The sequence below is a fragment of the Chiroxiphia lanceolata genome, chromosome 11 (assembly GCF_009829145.1).
Source record: "Chiroxiphia lanceolata isolate bChiLan1 chromosome 11, bChiLan1.pri, whole genome shotgun sequence".
NCBI classification, from domain to species: Eukaryota; Metazoa; Chordata; class Aves; order Passeriformes; family Pipridae; genus Chiroxiphia; species Chiroxiphia lanceolata.
Window position 1 is genome coordinate 12970851 of NC_045647.1, and position 15174 is coordinate 12986024.

The 15174-nt window shown below is 38.2% G+C and overlaps 2 protein-coding genes across 10 annotated transcripts in view; both read left to right on the forward strand.

The window, feature by feature from the left end:
• Positions 1–316: 316 nt before the first annotated feature.
• Positions 317–8155, forward strand: HESX1 (HESX homeobox 1). 7 transcript variants are annotated; one of them, XM_032699092.1, is made up of 8 exons: positions 865–966; positions 1048–1138; positions 1818–1919; positions 4245–4669; positions 5898–6158; positions 6265–6470; positions 6784–6885; positions 7801–8155. In XM_032699092.1, exons 5-8 carry the CDS (start codon positions 5942–5944, stop codon positions 7897–7899), a joined length of 624 nt encoding a protein of 207 aa, XP_032554983.1. In that variant the 5' UTR covers positions 865–966; positions 1048–1138; positions 1818–1919; positions 4245–4669; positions 5898–5941; the 3' UTR covers positions 7900–8155. The 7 variants fall into 7 exon arrangements, with proteins under 7 accessions (XP_032554985.1, XP_032554984.1, XP_032554983.1 ...); XM_032699094.1 differs by lacking the exons at positions 865–966; positions 1048–1138 and adding an exon at positions 317–727; XM_032699093.1 differs by lacking the exon at positions 1048–1138 and having other exon boundaries at positions 795–966.
• The window catches only part of IL17RD (interleukin 17 receptor D), a 57745-nt gene continuing 44398 nt past the window's right edge, over positions 1828–15174 (forward strand). The window contains exon 1 of one of the 3 annotated variants that reach the window (XM_032699076.1): positions 1828–1919. The gene's annotated coding sequence lies outside the window, so the exon portion shown is untranslated. Of the gene's footprint in view, positions 1920–8798; positions 8973–14112; positions 14132–15174 lie in introns of those variants that run through there. The other 2 variants (XM_032699072.1, XM_032699074.1) reach the window with 2 other exon arrangements.

Here is a 15174-nt window from a genome sequence, read left to right on the forward strand (position 1 = left end):
GAGGCCAATTTTAAATGCTTAAAAACTATTGTGAGGGCTCGCTGGAGTTGAACCAGATCATTGGTTGAACTTGCAAACTGGTTCAACTCTGAAATTACTTAGAACCACAGAATTGTAGAATTGCTAAGGTTGGGAAAGGCTTCTAAGACCAAGTCCAACCATGAACCAGCACCACTGTGTTCACTGCCAAACCATGGCCCCAGCTGCCACATCCACACGCCTTTTGAACACTTCCAGGGATGGTGATTCCACCACTTCCCTGGGCAGCCTGTGCCACTGCCTGACTGCCTTTTCCAAGAAGAAATTTTTCCCTATATCCAGCCTAAACTTCCCCTGCACAACTTGAGGCCATTTCCCCTTGGCCTGTTGCTTGTTACTTGGGAGAAGAGCCCAGCTCCCACCTGGCTACAACCCCCTTTCAGGTAGTTAGAGAGCAAGACTCAATAGACTTGATGATAATTTTTAGATATATATATTATTACAGCTGGAAGAAAAAAAAAAAAAGAAAAAAGAGGCTTTTTCCTTGATGGTTTTGCCTTTTTGGGACCAGGTGAACTTAGTATAAAACCAGATTAGAAAGTGCATGAAATGCTTTCAACAGAGCAAATGATTAACAATTGTGCAGTTCTGCTATGGAGACGTTTCTTTATGTTGTACCAGACTGTGGTTTACCTTTAAAAGCAGATAAAGTCTGGTGTTAAATTACGAACAACTAAAGATTTTTGAGGTAAGTTTTTTGTTTGTTTGATAGTTTGGTTTTTTTTGGTGGGGGGTGTTTTGGTTTGGTTTGGGGGTTTTTTTGTTTGTTTGTTTTCCTGTAGGGAGTGGTGAAGAACTTTCCAAGTTAGTACCTTGTTCAGTCAATTCATTTACCAGCTCAGCTGTGACTCACCTGACCTAAGCAAGTCACGCTACTCCTCTCTTTCCTTGTCACATGAGGATAATAATTCAGAGTTATCTTACAAGGTATTATGAAAACTAAGTCTTGTATCTGTAATTATGTGACAGAGCATTGGCTCATGACCTGCTTTCTGGTGTTGAGATCAGTTAACTTGTGCCCAGGTTTTACAGCAGTCTCCTGTAAGAAGTGCCTCTGTTTTGTGCTGTAAGATGCATTTCCCCAGCAGAATTCAGGAAAGTAATAACTTTAAATGGAATTGAGTTTAGTTAGCTTTGTATATTTGCAGCTGTAAGTGGCAGAGAAAAAAAAATAACATTTCTTAGCTGCTATCAGTAGAGAACAGCTCCTTGAGAATTAAATGTTTTGTGGAAGAGAAAACAATATCCTAACAAACATGCCCTTTAATATGCAGAAATGTGCTTTATTATCCCTGCTGGCATATAGCATAGAAATGTGTCTTGTTTCTGTTGATCTTAGTAATTCAGTTTAATGATTTGGTTTAGTGGGTGGCCTCTCTAATAATTCTGAAGTGTACCAGGGCTTCTCAGCTTTTTTAATCTGTCCTTTATGCTGACACATTCTGTGTGTTACTTGTTACTTTTCTTGTCCTTACCTTTTGTGCATGTTTTTACAAATGATACAAGGTATCCAAAAGTTTTATTTGAGCTACGAATTTGACACCAACAGATGAGATTTGATAGTAATGAATTGAAGAATCCCTCTGAACCCTTTAATAAGTATGTTTTTAGTGTTACACTGCTTTCAGCATTTTAGGCTTTTTCTTATTGTGTGATTTATTTTTTGATTTGGGTTTTCTGATTTGTGGGACTGAGGGGGGTTTTTTGTCCTTTCTGCAAAATATTTACTAAGAGGCCTTAAAAATGAGAGGAACTAACACTTGGCACCATATAAACAGGAAGAAAAGCAGCCAACAGCTCTTTGGAGTATTCCAGATGTGTGCCCTAATGGAGAGAACATTTTGCCTCTGCTGGAGGGTGAAAGGAGCTGTGTGGATAAGGTAGGTTTAGAAAATTGCATATTTCTTGCTTTTTAACACACTGTTTCTCAGACTTTTGCTCGTGGCACCCTTGGATTTACCTTGAATTTATCTGTCTTCACTTAATCTCCTTGGGTCAAAATAGCTTTTTGGCTTCAGCCAAAAAAAAGCTACTTCTTTTTGGTCATGTTTTGTTAAAATTGGCGTTACCATTTTTTCTTAAAAAAAGCCTTTGACTTATGAAGCTGGTGTGGAATATAATGTGTGTTCATCATGTTCAAAACACATCTGAAAGGGAGCTTTATACAGAACAACTTCTGAGGTGGTAAAACATTCATGCAGTGGGTTAAAGAAGCTGTGGGAAAGGTGAGATGAAAAGCAAATGTTTGGAGTGTGATAAGTAATCAAGAAAGGTTATATCTACCATTTATACCTTTTCATAAAGCTGAAAATGTTGTCCAGTGAAAGGTGACCTGGCAGCTGAGTAGCAATGGGGGAGAAGAGCAAAAGGCAGCAAGAGTAAAGGTTGGGGTTTTAGCCCAAAGCCCCCAAGAGCTCTCGGTGTGGTCTCTTGAGCTGCTATAAACAGCCCTTAGAGGCTTCACATCTCTAAAGAACAAGAGCTTCATCTACTAAATGGATGAACTCCACTGTCCCTGGGCAAAAAACAGTGGTGCAAAGTCTGAAAGGGAGATTAGTTTGCTGCCTCATCAAGAATGTGATGCTGTAAGAGGATTGGATTTGCATATCCAAGGAGCAGTGAGTTCTCCTATAATTGATTACTTAGGATTCTCAACTTAATGTTTGTTGTGTTGCTCTAATTGCCACTACAGAGGTATTTAGCTAAAAGTCTATAGGTAATTTCACATGGGTTGCAAGGCAAGTATTGATAATCTCTAATGGGCCAAAATAACAGAATGCAGTTTTGAAGTGAAGGCTCAAGGTCCATTTACAGTTACAGTAGGAATTCCTAGAAATTTAATCTGTAATACCAGGTATTCCTGAATCTAAAACTTGAAGTATTCTGTCCTGTGGAAAGTGTATCTTCATCCTGATTTTGTACAGAAAGTTCTGTTGACTGTTTATCTTGATGACAAATAGTTTTACTCTATAGCTCAGCAAACTTCTCTTCAAAGAAACCCAGCAACTTTTGAATGAGACACCTGCAGCCAGACTTTCCAGTGGCTTCATCTCTACATATATGTTGTTTAAGAGTCATAGAATGGTTTGGGTTGGGAGGGCCCTTTAGAGATCATCCAGTTCCAGTGCCCCTTTGGGACTTTTTTCACTCAATAAGGTCACTCGAAGCCCCATCCAATCTCATCTTGGACACTTGAAGGGATATAATGGAATTTTGGTATAATGCAGACTTCTTATCTCTAGAATAATTTGTCTTTTCATGTGACTTTTTTTATAAACTTCTGCTCCTATATGCACTTGCAATCATGAACTCTGTTTAAAAACAAGAGTGTTGAGATGTTTGTGACTGCATTGCAGTCTCCAGCTCTGATTCAATTCAACATTGAGCAATGAATATAACATGATTAATTTAAAGATAACATGGTTTCTTCCTCCTATGACATTGCTGAAGGAATTTAACAGCTGGGAAGCCCAAACACTGGATGGCAGTGTTGGGTGATGTCCTGGCCTGTGCCAAGTGAATGAGTTAACTGGCTTTGACCTATTTTATGGAAATTCATTTTGAGAGCTGCTAAGATCTCTTTTCCTTGAAAATTCATTAAAAAGCTCTGAAAGAATGTTTCCAACTGGGAGTTAAAAGCAGACTATCCTGAAGGATGGGTTTTTTTTCCATCTTCCACAATTACAGAGAGACCAGAAATAGCTTATAAATACTGGGTTAACTTCATGGTTAGCTTTGGGAAGGTGTGTGGAAGATATGAGCCTCTCATAAATGTCTCTCTGACCACCACACATCCTTGTCTTTATTGATAGCTCTTGGTAGCTTCCTGAAGGGAACACCTGTGGGGGTATTTATGTCTTTGGGACGTGAAGGTGTGGTAATCTGAGTGTGGCTCATGTTGATTTCATTTATATTTATCCAGGAGAAATCAATATTTTTTACATGTGTTTTGTGTCAGTGTGTTGGTTTTTTTAAGTTGTTTAAGAAAAATAGTGGGCTGTGTTTGAAAACTAGCTTTTTGTATTATAATCATTCAGAGGGTTTTTTGTATTATTGTTATTACCCATTGGTTTCTGGATTGAAGAGTGTCTCTCTATTGGTGATGACGCTTGTTACCTCTTTGGGGCAGAGAAACCTGTAAGCAGCTCCAAGTTCCATACAGAAGGAGATGTATTGTTTTCTTTTTGACTTTATGTGTTTTGTAGGATTTAAAAAAAAAAAAATTAAAAGCTGGTGTTCCACTTAGAGACTGTCGAGGCAGAAAACTGATCTACCTATCCCTGCTATACAGGAGGCTTTGCATGGTCTCCTCAGTACCTCCTGAGCCTGGTGTGCAGGCTGAACACTCTGAACTGCTTTGTTAAGGCCAGAGGTTGCCTTGTTGGGCACAGCTGTACTGAGACATAAAAGGCTGTAAAGCCCTTGCTTAACTCTGCTTCCCAGTGACCTCTAGTTCACCAACTCCTCCAGCAAGCTGTGGTTTCATACCCAGGTCCTTCTGGCTTTTCCGTAAATCTACCCTTGTGGTTGCCAGGCTGTCAAATGGTGGCTGGAGCTCAGCTTGCAGGTGGTCACTGCAGGTGGATTGGTGCCTCTTCAAGATCCACTGATGTGTGCTGAGAAGTGCCCTTGGTAAGATCACTCCTTGAATTGTCACTTCTGAAGAGTTTGATTTGACAACAATCTTACTGCACAACACAAAATCAGGCCAGTAAGAAGGGGAAACTTTTGCGTCCTGAAATGAAAATATTGTTTTCATTTTTGCATGTTATAAAATAAAGCTTTGCCCAAAATAAAAAAAGGAGGAATTTCTGTAGAGAAGTTGTCCTGAACCAAAACCTGGTTTTGAGCATATGACATGTAAATTGTGTGGCTGATGGCTGAGGCTGAATATAAAAATGTTATAGTCGGTAGTTCTTTACAATGGATGAGATCAGAATTCTGTTTGCAGACTTTGAGCCTCATTACCAAGCCTTTATCTCCTTTCTCCTCACTACTCATATATTTTTTTGTAATTTTAAGTGTTTGCTCTGTAGGATTTAAATATACTTCTACTGGCTATAAACCTACAGGAAGGGAGGGACCTCTACCAGAAAAAGAGAGTTTTTAAACCAGTAAATTTGAGTGTACTGCTTCCTTTAAGTTTTGGTTTTATGTTGCAAAGAATTATCAGGAAATGTCACATCTGATATGTTTCAGAAAAGCTGCAACAAAGTTATTTTAATAAGAAAAATGAATGCATGAATTATTTAAAATAGTTGGTGCAACTGTTCCTATTAACTAATCCAGGCACTTGGAAGGCAATTACACTGAGCTTTGACAACATTGCCAACCCACTGCACAGTGCCTTATGCCAAAAGCTATTGTTGTTTCATTGACCACGTTCACCATTACATATGCATATGAAAAAACAGAGGCATTTTCATTGGGATTACCCTAATAGCATTAAGAGATTATTTTTAAAATTTCCTTGGAAGGAAATTCACTTAAATGAGATTACTTATTACTTGACTGGTTTCCTATCATGCTGCTATGTTTAGGTAAGTGGAGTCCATTAGAGTATAAAGTTTTTTAAAAAACTGATTTTATACATTAATGATTTCAAATAAAAGAGAAGTACTATATTTGTGCACAGCTTCTTTTGAGAAAGTTAAGTCGATGCTCTGGTTAGGAGAGATAACACTTTTTGTCCCCCTTGGTGGCCCCCCTAGTGTCACCATTAGTTGCTAATTACTTGCAAACAAATAAACAATTAACTCCTCGTGCCTCTTGGTGGGAGAGTTTTCATTGACATGCTAAAACTTTCTAATAAAAGATTTTAATTAATGACGTTGCAAATCCAACCCCCTTGTCAACACGGCTATAAGGACTTGTGGAGAAATGCAAGTGCAGTGTCCCTGCTATGCTGGCCGAGGGGGAGAGCATGGCCGGGCCATCGCTGTGTGCTGCCGGTACAGCAGCAGCGCCTCAGAATCTTCACAAAGGGTCTGGCTTTGGAGAAAATAAAACTACACAGTGCTCGTTTTCAATCGAAAGTATTCTGGGACTGGAGCAGAAAAAAGATGCCATTCCAGCTGTGAAACCTCACAGACCCTGGGTGGATGCCTGCACCAGCTTGGGTAAGTCAGTCTGGTTTGTAGTCTCTCAGGCTCTTACTCTAAAAATATTTGCATGTTTATATTGGAAACGAGTAAATTGAAGCTCTCCTTTGCTTTCTTTTTCTAGTTTTAGGTGATGACAGTAATCCCCACCTGCAAATCCCTGTTGTTTGTTATGAAAATCCATTATTTCATGCTAACGGTGATCCAGTGCAAGAGGAAAAAGTTTTGAAATGTGAAAAATATCTTTCAGTCACTGAAAGGCTGTCTTTCAAACGGGAATTGAGCTGGTACAGGGGTAGAAGACCCAGAACTGCATTCACTAGAAACCAGGTAGGGCTTTTCTCAGTATTTAACAAATGAGTAACAATGGAGTTCAGTAAAATGTTGGTAGAAGCCTGAAACAGCTGCCTCATGCAGTGTGAGGTACTTCTGCAGAGAGAAATGCAATCAGGAACTAGTGTCAATTAACAGGGATGTTGCTAATTTCAGCTGACCTGTGTTTATGCATGGAATCAGAATTGGGCAAACCCTGCTTGGAAGTCTCCTGTTGAACAAACTAAACCTGTTTTTCTGTATTTCTTTTCTGTATTACTGCTGTGGAAGTAGTGATAACTATTCAACAAGTGTGTTTTAAACCCCTCAGATTGAAGTCTTGGAAAATGTTTTTAAAATGAACTCCTACCCCGGCATTGATATTAGAGAAGAGCTAGCTCGCAAATTAGACTTAGATGAAGACAGGATCCAGGTAATTAAAAATGTATTTGAACTTTTCTCTAATTACATTTATATGTGCCCTCTGGTTATATAAATAAGTAGTTTGACAGCAGTAGCAATAATATTAATAATCTCAATATGAATCAGTGTACTTATATGTAATATGCCCTCAATGATTTGTGAAATGGAAGTCATTTAATTCCTTCTGAAAGCTAAAACCTTATTCCATAGCATTGATGAGGCAATAATCACTATAATGCTTCCATGATATCTGCTCTGTTAATCTCTAGTTATCATGTATGTAACTTGATCATTTACTTCCATGTTTTAACATCATGTTTATATTATGTTTATCACCATATTTGAAAAACAAATATGGAACAGATATTGAAATAATTTGTATGACTCTCTGAGACTGTCAGTAGAGCATAGATTTGTTAAGTCAGTGTTTGAACCTCTGTCTTCATCTGATCAAAACCAAGGTCTGCTCAGGGATATTGACTATTGATTTCCACATAGTCCAATATTATAAAAATATTGTAGACATTAGAACTTGGGCTTCACCTTGATGTTTATCGAGCTTTTGATGCAACTACTATATTGGGGTTGATGGGAAACTTGATGTTGCAACTGAAGACAGAATTCCAGATGTTTGAGACCCTCCAGGGTCTGACTCTGTCACTGAAATTAACGCTAGTTTTTATATTAATTGCAGTGAAGCTGATCTTTGCTTTGCAGTTAAGCTGGGGATGTTACTTTCTTTGTCTGTGCTCTTAGAATTACAGCGAGTAGCTGCATGCCATCATCTGCAGATTTTAAATTTGTATTGAACTTCCAAAGAGCTGTCATGACACAAAATATTGTAATGCTGTGTGAATCTATTTGTTTCAAACATTATTCTGCTTTCAGTGCTTTCTGAAAAGCCTGCCTTCTCTTTTCATTTTAGATCTGGTTCCAGAACCGTCGTGCAAAGCTGAAAAGATCACACAGAGAATCTCAGTTTCTTATGGTGAAAAATACTTTCACCTCCAGCCTGCTAGAGTAGAAAGAAGGATGGTTTGGTGTTACAGTACTACAACAGAGCACGGAGAATTATTAATAGCCTGTATTAAGTAATGATATAGTAATTATGATTTTATGCCCAGATTTGAAAGTTTATTATAATTTTCATTCAAATAAACTGTAAATACTTGAAGTATTATTACAATCTACTTTTTGTGGGAAAAGTGAACTTTTCCTATATCTTTGAATAAGTATTTTCAGAGAAGTTGAGATATTTTTGCAGTTTAGATACAAACCCTAGGTTGCACAAGATTTTCAGCTACTGTGAATTACTACAGCTTAACTGAAGATGATTTGACAAAGCTTCAAGGTTGTAGAAGAAGTCTGTTTAAAGGCTGAAATACACAACATGCAAAATAGATTTTGCTACCCAAAACAGACTATGTGTTTAAATAGCTTATTTATAAAGAATATAATACCTTTTTCTGAAAAAAATTATGTTCTTTATGAAAAGTATCTCAAATGGAAGGCGTAATATTCAGCTGACTGTTCAGTTCAAACAATTGCCCAGTTAAAAGAAGCTGAAAATTATAATCTTTTTATATAATTTCAATTAATTTAGGGTATTTGCCTATTTAATACTTCAACTTGGCTATCTCCTCTCTTGTCAGTATAAGCATTCCAGTTATGGAAGTTGCCCTATTATCTTTTAATGACAGAATGTAGCATTTCACAGGATCAAATCAGTTGGGACCAGACCAGATATCCAGATCATTGCCATTAATTTTAGGGTGTGGGATTCAATTTTATCAAACATTACATGAAAGTTAATTATCCTCATATTTGATATTCAGCCTGAAGTCAAGGAGAGCCTTATACAAAACAACCCCCACCCAACTCTTCATGGCCACAACGTAGGAAAATGTTGTAAGTCCAGGTTTCTGCTGTTCTTTGTGCAGCAGAGCTCTGGGAACTTCCCTGAAGTGCTGAGGCCCTTTAATGAGACTTCAGCCTGTATTTCTTACTAGACACAAATCCTACATTCTGTCATGAACAGACACAGTGTTGATCTTCCTTTCTGCATGCTTTTATCCCTGACATCCTATAGAATGAAAGGTAAGTTTGAGAAAATGGGACAATAGAACAAAAATCATTTTAAGTAATCTCATACTAGGAAAAGCTAAAGGGAGGGATGATCTGCCTTCAGTCCTTACTTAGTATTTTGGTTGATAGGTTGAGCTATGGGAGTTGAGATAAAAACATTCCTATATTTTATGAAAAATATTGCTGAAAGGCTGCATTACTTTAGAACAGGTGGTGGCCATTTTATGTCTTTAACTTCACTGGCTCATTGCCTTCATTTTTATATAGAATCCTTAAAATCTTGAATTGTTTGAATTTCTCTGGGAAGTCTTAATGTAAAAATAACAAACTTTTATCCAATATTGAAATGTTAATTTTCTGTGTTTTGTTGGATTTGGGAAACAACATTCCTAACTGAACTTCTATTGTATCCTGCATTCCAAAATATTTGAGAGAACATTCACAAATAAAGCAATTCAAATTGAGCCAAACCCATTAGGAATAGTTTTTAGAGAAATTGAAATCTCAATTCAGATACTGACCTCATCTGGTAAAACCGATATTGGGAATGCATTCTTCTGTTTTGTTTTTCTTCACACCTCAAAACATAAACTGCCCATAGCTTAACCTTATTGCAGGTAATCTGAAACTATTGTCTACTTTACTGCTGGGAACAAGGTTTCCAGCAGCAACAGATTAGACTAATCTGTACAGATTGATGCCTAAGAACCTTAGTCTATTATCTGGCAAACACCTCAACACACTTCATGTCTCCAATAATGGAGCTGGTCTCAAGTGTCGGAAGTCTGACAAAGCAATTCAAGAGAAGGAGTAGAATTGTAGCAGAATAATTATAGCAGCAGCCCCGGTATCCAGCTCTCAATCAGCAAATGTTACCAGCAGGGTGACGGGTTGGTGCGAGGTACTAAGTGTGTCCCACATAGAGCTGAGGGGCAAAAAGTTTTAAAGTGTTGCTGCATTATTTGCTTCATCTTGGCTTAGCTTGTTCTTCCCAAAGTAAAGGCATTGGCAGATCAAAGGAGAACTTTTAACTTTACATTTCTGCTTAAAAAGTAGAAATGATCGTTCTGTGAGGGGGAGCTGGGGCTGCTCAGCCTCTTCAGGGGTGTCAGGATCCCACCTGATGGCATTGCAAAGGGAGTTCATGTGGTCAAACAGGATTGTTGGTGAGGGAGGGGAATCCAGGGCTGCTGAAGAGCCTTCGGTTTGAGATTCCTTTGTGGGGAAATAGTGCCTTGACTGGTGTGACATGAGGGGAAAGGGTTAGACAGAAAATGTGGAAGAGTGGTCTTTCTATTTTGGGTACCCAAAGCCCCACTACTGGTGGGGCCAGTAGTATTTTCAGGAGAATCCCAGGAAGTGTGAAGTGCTGTGTTAGCATGGCACTGCAGCTTCGCTTTCTTAGATTGATTAGCAAACTGGAACACTATTCATGTGTGTGTTGAGTTTAGAAGGAGAAATAAATGGGATTTCTTCTAACATCTGTTTTTTTGCAGGATGCTGTTTATTAAGCAATGAGGTAAGAACACGATCAAAAATGCTCAGGGATCCACAGCTTTGGTGTAGCTGTGGTGTAATTGCCAGTGACTTTCATATCCCTAAGTATGTTTTACATTTGATCATATGGATGTGCTGTGGGGATGGTATTAGAGTGACAGAGTAACTAATGCATTGCCTGTGCCTTAATAAAAAAAAAAAACAAAAAGATGAAAAAAAGGAACAAAAAAGCAATGAAAGACTAGATTTTGCAAGTGTGTTTTGATCCACGTTCTGAAGTGGTGGGTGTAAAGTCCAGTGCCTTGAGCAAACAGAACATCTGTGGATTTACACAGGCACCAGGAATGCTTTATATATCAATTTTCTGGCTTGGGATGTTGGAAGGGACTGTATGTGCCTGGTAAAACTAATACAATACCTAGATTCAAAGGGAAATGAATATTCCTTCTTTTTGGATTTATGTTCCAATGTTTTTTCCTTACCTAGCTCTTAAACCAGTTTTCCTCTACCACTGTGATGGCTTGAGAACCCAATGAGTATAGTCTGTCACTCTTTTCCTTAATCTTGTGCAATTTGGAGCAAAAAGGACAAAAGTTAGCAGGTGGTATGAGATAGTCCTCTTCATTAAAAATTATCTATGTTATTAGTCTTGTTATTAATCACTATAATATTTTGTGAATTTGCCATTTTTAAATTGCATATGTTTCAAACTCATTATCTCATTGTGACCTTTAAAAAAATAACCTCCATAACCTTGCACTAACTCAATTATTGTACCTTTTTTTCTCTAATCCTTTCTTGCTTTTTTAGCACCGAATTTTTATTTTACCAGTCCATGTCATTCATTTTACTCCTTCTATGGTTTTAAATGTCTGTCCACAGTTTCTAGATTCTGTGGCAGTCTTTTGTCTGTGTATAACAAAATTAAGTTTTATATATTAAATGAATATCTATCTTTTAATGATAGATTTCACGCTTTTAATCTTTGGAATTGTATTGCATTGATCATAGTAATACTTCAAGATACTTTGGGATTCAGTTTCTATGAACGATGCCATATTAAGGAAATTAAGAAGATATCAGATGAAGTATTCTGCAGTAAAGATTGTTGGCTATTTATTTTGCTTTTTTATTTTAAATCAGACTTTAAAGTCATAAATTTTGAAACAGTCTGTATTTAAACTGAAAGTGCTGGGCTGCTTCTGCCCTCTGGTGGTTGGAGTTAATAATTACAGTTCTACACGGTCATGGGGTTTAATCCGGCATTCCCGAGCTGGGCTGTGGGCACAACAGGACCCTCCCCCAGGGAATCGCTGCCCCTTTGAACTGTACAGCCTTTGTGTCTGAATTTAAATTCCACGTGCATACACGTGCTTGATGTCAGGCCTGATTTGCAAAAGCTCTGAGTGGTCAATAATGAACAGAACACAATGAAAATCAGTGGGTGCTTAGTATTTTTGATGGTCTGAACATCCAGCCTTTAAAATCTTGCCTTGAATATTTCTATATTTGAGAAAGGAGTTCTCAGGAAGAATTTATTCACAGAGAGGGCTGTTAATCATTGGAATGGGGCTGCCCAGGGAGGAGGAGTCACCATCCCTGGATGTGTTCAAGAAACAACTGGACGTGGCACTTCATGCCATGGTCTGGTTGACAAGGTGATGTTCTGCTTGACAAAATGGACTCGATCTTAGAGGTCTTTACCAACCAAAATAATTCTGTGAAAGCACTTGGCAAAGTAGCCAGTAATTCTAAAAAAAACACCCCTCATTATGGTGTAAAACTTAGAATAGCTTCTGGTATTACATCTGCTGATATAATTCTTCTGAGATAATAAATACAGTATTGTCAATGCAAATGTTTGCCAGGCAGAAACACTTATTGCCACCAGGGTTTTCATTTATCATTGTTTTGTCATATTAGAAGGATAAGAAATCACTTTGTGCTCTTTAAATACTGTGCATTTCTTAACCGTTTCTCTTGCATTTCAAAGCATTCAGTCCGAGTAAAATGCTAAAAAATATTATAGTGGCCACTTTAATTTCCATCATGATTCAAATATTTGTAAGTTCCCAGGTAGACGTTTGGATTGAGACATACAGTGCAGTGCAATTCTCTCCCTTCAGAGATGCACCTTATTCTGTGCTACAGGATGTGGTTATCTGACTATTTCTGCAAATTGCTCTAATTGGTTTTGGCAGAGAAAGGAAGTTACAGGGAGGCATTCTCAGGAGGCACCAGCTAAGGCTGGAGACTTTAAGACATAAGTTGGCTACATGTAAATTCCAGTTTAGGAGTGGCGTTTTCTGTGGTTGCTACTATTATAATCTAATTAGAAACAATAATTATCTCTTGTAACTTACCATATTAACAGGCTTTAACTCTCCATGGAAGTATTAACAAATCTTGTTCATTCCGGTCTTTTATTATCTGCATATTCATCTTATTCTTTCCAAAAATAAGCAGCTAACTCAATCCTGATATCCAACTGCTTCAAATTTGTGTTTCAAGATAATGTGCCAGACTCTAGGTAAACAGAACCTTGAGTTTGTTTGTTTGAGAGGCAGGGCTGCCAGCAACAATTGTCATTCCTAGCAGGGCCCTTCCCCTGGTGTTTTTTAAGCCCAGTCTTGTAGAATTGCTGTGCATTGTTTTGTAAATCTGTTATAAAATGTTTTGGAGAATATCTATCATATAAACAAAAATTGCAATTCCCGTATGGCTCTAGCCTTGGTATTTTCTTTTGTGTGTGTATTTCCCTTGGTGGGAGTAGAATGAGGTGCTATTGACAAAGGGCTTTCCAATCTTCTACCACAATTCTTGCACAATACTAAGATTTTTTTTTTTAAATTCTTCCAGCCATGTTCCTTTTGTTCTGCAGCAGTATCTGTTACTAGTGTCTCCATACATTTTAATTGCAAAAATTTTCAAAGCATTTCCTTCAGCTTTAATTACCCTTAGCTTTTGGCCTCAAATAACAAATGATGTCATCATGAGGTGCTTGAGCAAATAGCTCTCCCTCAGTTAAATGGGAAAGGGTTTAAGGCAGGTTATGCTCAGCGAGGGGTCCCTTAGTGTGCTAGGATTAATTTTGCAGACATTGCCACAGTATGCTGCTGAATTGCAGAATAGACTGTTAAATCAGGTTTGGGTTGTTCCTCCACTCCTTCCCTCCCCCGTATTTTCCTGCAGAAGGAAAATGACAAGCTGGCTGGCTGGAAAGTATTGTGCTGCAATAAGAAAGGGCTGAGGAGAACTAAAACTGAGAAACTTTTGTAAAGATGTTATTTTACTAGCATTTCTTGCATTTATTCAAACTGCTCTGGGGGATCTTGGTTTGCATTTTTCATAGTTGCTCAAGATGAAATTCTCTATATTGCTGAAATATATTATTTTAAAATTGAATGTTAAAAGTTATTCAATTGTTGTTAGATAATACAACGTACATAACTTTAGGGATTCAGTTGTTGGTTTGGAATATTTCTAATTCAACAGAATTTTTATTGTAAAATGACTCATCCATGCAGTTTTTAATTTTCTTTGTGTCATAAATCTACTTTTCTCTAAAAGTGCCGTTTCACATTACACATAATCTGGGGTAACAGAAGGCTGCTGCTGAAAGATGCAGTCCTGCCCTGCTCCCTCAGTTCTCAGAGGTGACCTGTGGCCACAGGGTGAGTCAATCCAACGTGCTTTTGGAGCAGGGAGAAGTGGGTTTGGTGGCACAGCAGTGAGTTGAATAATCTCAGAGAACTTTCTGTTCCTTTATTATATTCATATGAGTAAACAGATGCAAAACTAAACAGAAACACAGAAACTTGACATTTGACTGCAAAAATTCTCTGCCTGTAGAAGGCCTGTATACAATATAGGGAACTGTGTGGTCTGGGGAATGGTAATATTATATGAACATTTGCATCCATGCATCACTGATAAACTGTTAATTTGATGGTGATCAGAGGTAATTTTCATATAATGACTGTTTGGCTTATTTCAGTCATTTCCTTTTCGCCTTAACTTACTCCTACATCTGATGCTAACTTGAGCCTTTAGGAATATAGGACTGAAACTTCTTTGGTCATTAAGTGCAATTTCCTGTAGAAGAGATTAAGTCATCCAGAAAGGTCACAAGACCACTCACTCTCTACTCTCTGAACTCTACAAGCCTCAAAACGTGTCCAAATACCTGAAGACAGACTTGAGATTTTTAAGAAAGAAAGCTCAAACATGACAGGGTGACAAAAAGAAGTGAGCAGGAGAGAAACATTACTGCCAGTACAGTAGAAGGGTTTCTGCAAGGTCTGGCTTAGTCAGCATTAAGGACTGGATACTCAGTTTAAGGACTTGTGGCAAAGCATCTGGATATGGAAGTGGTGGCTGCCAGTGTCAAAGCAGAATTCATGCATCTAATTTCACTTTCAAGTCCCATCTGGACACAGCAGCAGCTACTCCAGAAGCGCCAATAAATGTGTGGATGCTGCAGGGGGCAGTGGGCTGCCAGGACAGCTTGCTGTGTGCTCTTTGCCATTCACCAGAGAGGAGCAGCCAGTGGGGTGGAATTGTTCTGGAGGCTGGCACCCACTGGTACTGCCTGCATGACCTTAGGAAGTAGAGTGTGTGTCTACAGAAAGCAGCAAATTAAATCCAAAGAATGCTACATGTAGGGGTCTCTTCCTGTCTTACTAAGGGCAGAGTCTTTCCTGACTCCAAATCTAAT

Coding starts and splice junctions, on each gene's coding strand:
- HESX1 (XM_032699094.1), top strand. CDS start 5,942: ATGCTGGCCGAGGGGGAGAGCATGGCCGGGCCATCGCTGTGTGCTGCC. Junction 6,159..6,264: donor GGATGCCTGCACCAGCTTGG/GTAAGTCAGTCT, acceptor TTCTTTTTCTAG/TTTTAGGTGATGACAGTAAT. Junction 6,886..7,800: donor TAGATGAAGACAGGATCCAG/GTAATTAAAAAT, acceptor TTTTCATTTTAG/ATCTGGTTCCAGAACCGTCG.